Genomic DNA, 3,311 nt, shown 5'->3' with positions numbered 1-3,311 from the left:
AAATCCCTGAGTGGTTGATATTTCTGTTTAATAACAAAAAAATAGACGACAAATTTGCCACTTTTGCAATGGGGGTCAATAGGAAATAATGTTGGTTTTCCCCAATTTGTGGGCGTGGTCGATGGGAATTCCTTATTATTACGTGAATAACGACTGGGACTATGGAAGACACAGGCCCATTATTACATGTTCACCAATCTGTCACGGACGTATTTCACAATGGACCACAAAGGAATTCAGATTCCTTTGAGAACGTAGAACTCAACTCTGTTCAGTTCTTTTGCCTCCACAGTGAAGAAATGGAATCCATTCACACCAGAGAAATGACCATGGCTCACTCGTTTCCTTGTTGCCAGCCCAGGAAGAGTCCTGTTGGCTCTGAAGGGAACATTGATTGGAAGTGAATCCAATCAACAAGCCGGAACATGACTGACCATGGAGATGGCTGCTAATTTCTTCTTCAACACCACATGCGCTAAAGTAGGGGACATGAGAAATAAGGGCATTCACAGTGTCCTATTGTAATAGTATCACACAGTGACACAGTCACAGTTTTGGAGGTATGCACATGAGGTATAAGTCAGTATTCTGTATTGACTTTGTTGTGTCTGTGTCTCCTGGTGCAGGGCGACAGCTGCCCCTTCAGACACTGTGAAGCCGCCAAGGGCAGTAATTTCGTCTGCAGCCTGTGGCAGGACAGACGCTGCTCCCAACAGGTCTCCACATTCTGCCACATGCAGATCAAGGTAAGGACACACTCTCTCTTTCAGGGACCGTCTTTGATAATCATTTCCTTTGTAAAGCTTTGTCAACTCGAGGCTGTGCGTGTCTCAAGGGGTATTATAGAGGAGAAGAGAAAGACCATGTCTTAAAACCAGGTTCATGGGCTGTTGCTCTGTTCCGTAAATGTCGAGTGGGACATTTTGGGCTGTTTTGTCTTATTCAACAAAATTCTCTGATTTCTATCGTGGGTTTTTAAGTAGGGTTGAAAAATTCCGGGTACTTTAAATACATTCCCTGTTTTTTTTTCACAAATCCTGGTTGGAGGATTCCGAGTTTCCTGCTTATTCCCTCCTGATTCCGAGAATCCTCCAACTGCGATTTCGGGAAAACCATGGAATATATTGAAAGTTCTGGAATATGAAAACCTTAGTTTTGAGTCATTACCATAACAATATCTGTGTTTCATTGGATTTCTTTTCTTAAATTCAGAATCCTTAATTGAAAAAAGAACAGATGGTACCCCACCTCTGTTTTGGTAAAAAGGTTGAGAGATGGGCCTCGAGAAATGTAACCACTCTCAAATTCATACAGGATTGGATGCAAGGACAGACCAAAATAAATAGTTTTAACCATGTTTTGTTTCCAAACATTGGAGTAAAACAAGCTTATATTTTGGGCTCTGATGGGGCACGACAGTTGAACTAGGCTCATGAGGCATTTATAAGTTCCATTCTTCAACGATCAATGGGTATATATGATACATTTATACGTTCAAAAATGTATGTAGCAAATAAGGATTCTAGCTTGAAATTAGCTGTCACAGTGTTGCTACATGTTCTGGCCTGCCCTCGCTCTCCCTCTTTCCTTCTTGTAGAAAAATGCTATAGAAAGGAGATTGCATGTTACTTTGAGACCCAGCCTGCTGGCTGCCAGAAGCCGCACTGTGCCTTCCACCATGACAAACCCCACTTCATAGAAGGCCAATACATACCACCTAACAAAAGTGAGTAGTCGCTCTCAAGAGGCCGATCCTGACCAAGACACCGATCCTGACCAAGACACCATTAGCTTACTGATCTTTATCTCCTTAGCATCAAGGGAAGCATTGGAGTCAACATGGGGGCCAGCATCCCTATGGGAAGCTTTTGACAGCTTGTGGAGTCCATGCCCTTGACGAATACAGGTTGTTTTGAGGGGAAAAGGGGGTGCAACTCAATATTAGGGAGGTGTTTCTAATGTTTTGTACACTCAGTTTCGTACATTCAGGATTGAGATAAATAACATATTTGGGCTCACTTATGAACCTTCATCAGAACCAGAGATGATCTGTAGTTGCTGAACTGGATGGTTTTATCACTCATATTTGGCCCTAAAAGAAAAGGAGGAGCCTCATGAGAATCCTGTCCCTCTTGTCTCTGTCCCATTCCCCAGCCCAGCCAATCCACAGCTCCGTGGGGTCATCAAGGCGGAGACTCGGGTGAATGTTCCCAGACCCACAAACCTGCCTGTGGTCATCAACCGAGCAGATGATGTTGAGGACGAAGATGGTAAGAAACACACCAAGACACTTACTGTCGTGTCAAGTTTATTTAAAGTGCAATTTATAAAGGTCACACAACACTTTACAAGACTGAAACGAAGACCAAACAATGTAGAGAGAAATATAATATAAACAACAATTAATAGCCACATATTAATTAAGAAGCATATAGTCCATAGTGCAGGAAGGAGCTGTAAAGCTCAGATACCCAGCACAAAGCTACAGCTCAAAGATACCCAGCACGAAGCTACAGCTCAAAGATACCCAGCTCAAAGATCTCTACCTGTACATGATCATCTGATCATTTATCACTCCAGTGTTAATCTGCAATATTGTAATTATTTGCCTACCTCCTCATGCCTTTTGCACACATTGTATATAGACTCCCCTTTTTTTCTACTGTGTTATTGACTTGCTAATTGTTTACTCCATGTGTAACTCTGTGTTGTCTGTTCACACTGCTATGCTTTATCTTGGCCAGGTCACAGTTGCAAATGAGAACTTGTTCTCAACTAGCCTACCTGGTTAAATAAAGGTGAAATAAAAAAAAAAAAAAAGATACCTGGACTTCAAAGATACCCAGCACAAATATACCCAGCTCAAAGATACCCAGCACAAAGCTACAGCTCAAAGATACCCAGCTCAAATATACCCAGCTCAAAGATACCCAGCACAAAGCTACAGCTCAAAGATACCCAGCTCAAATATACCCAGCTCAAAGATACCCAGCACAAAGCTACAGCTCAAAGATACCCAGCTCAAATATACCTAGCTCAAAGGAACAATGGAGCAACCCTTCAAGGTGATTTGAGCACTAGGTTAAAATTATATAGGGAGGTATAAATCATATTGATATTGTTTGGAACTACTTCATTTTTCAATTAATTTAGGAAATACCATTTGACCACTTAATTTTTCAGTAACTCAGTGACAAAACAGGGTTGTATTTAAAAGACCTTAGAGCCATCCCCTTAAAGCTTTTCTGACTCGAGGCTGTGTGTCTCGAGTGGCCAATATAGAAACCTGGGTCAGGGACTGTACCCCTGCC

General features: G+C 42.0%; 1 protein-coding gene across 1 annotated transcript; it reads left to right on the top strand.

Moving 5' to 3' along the window:
* Positions 1 to 425: 425 nt before the first annotated feature.
* Positions 426 to 1,734, top strand: LOC124004127 (zinc finger CCCH domain-containing protein 11A-like). The gene is given in 4 exon segments (XM_046312918.1): positions 426 to 449; positions 451 to 480; positions 627 to 750; positions 1,607 to 1,734. Coding segments are annotated over 4 exon segments (306 nt in total).
* The last annotated feature ends 1,577 nt before the right edge of the window (positions 1,735 to 3,311 follow it).

The sequence above is a fragment of the Oncorhynchus gorbuscha genome, linkage group LG18, assembly GCF_021184085.1.
Source record: "Oncorhynchus gorbuscha isolate QuinsamMale2020 ecotype Even-year linkage group LG18, OgorEven_v1.0, whole genome shotgun sequence".
Classification (NCBI taxonomy): domain Eukaryota; kingdom Metazoa; phylum Chordata; class Actinopteri; order Salmoniformes; family Salmonidae; genus Oncorhynchus; species Oncorhynchus gorbuscha.
The sequence above is the reverse complement of the archived record's forward strand: the minus strand, read 5'-3'. Positions and strand labels throughout refer to the sequence as shown.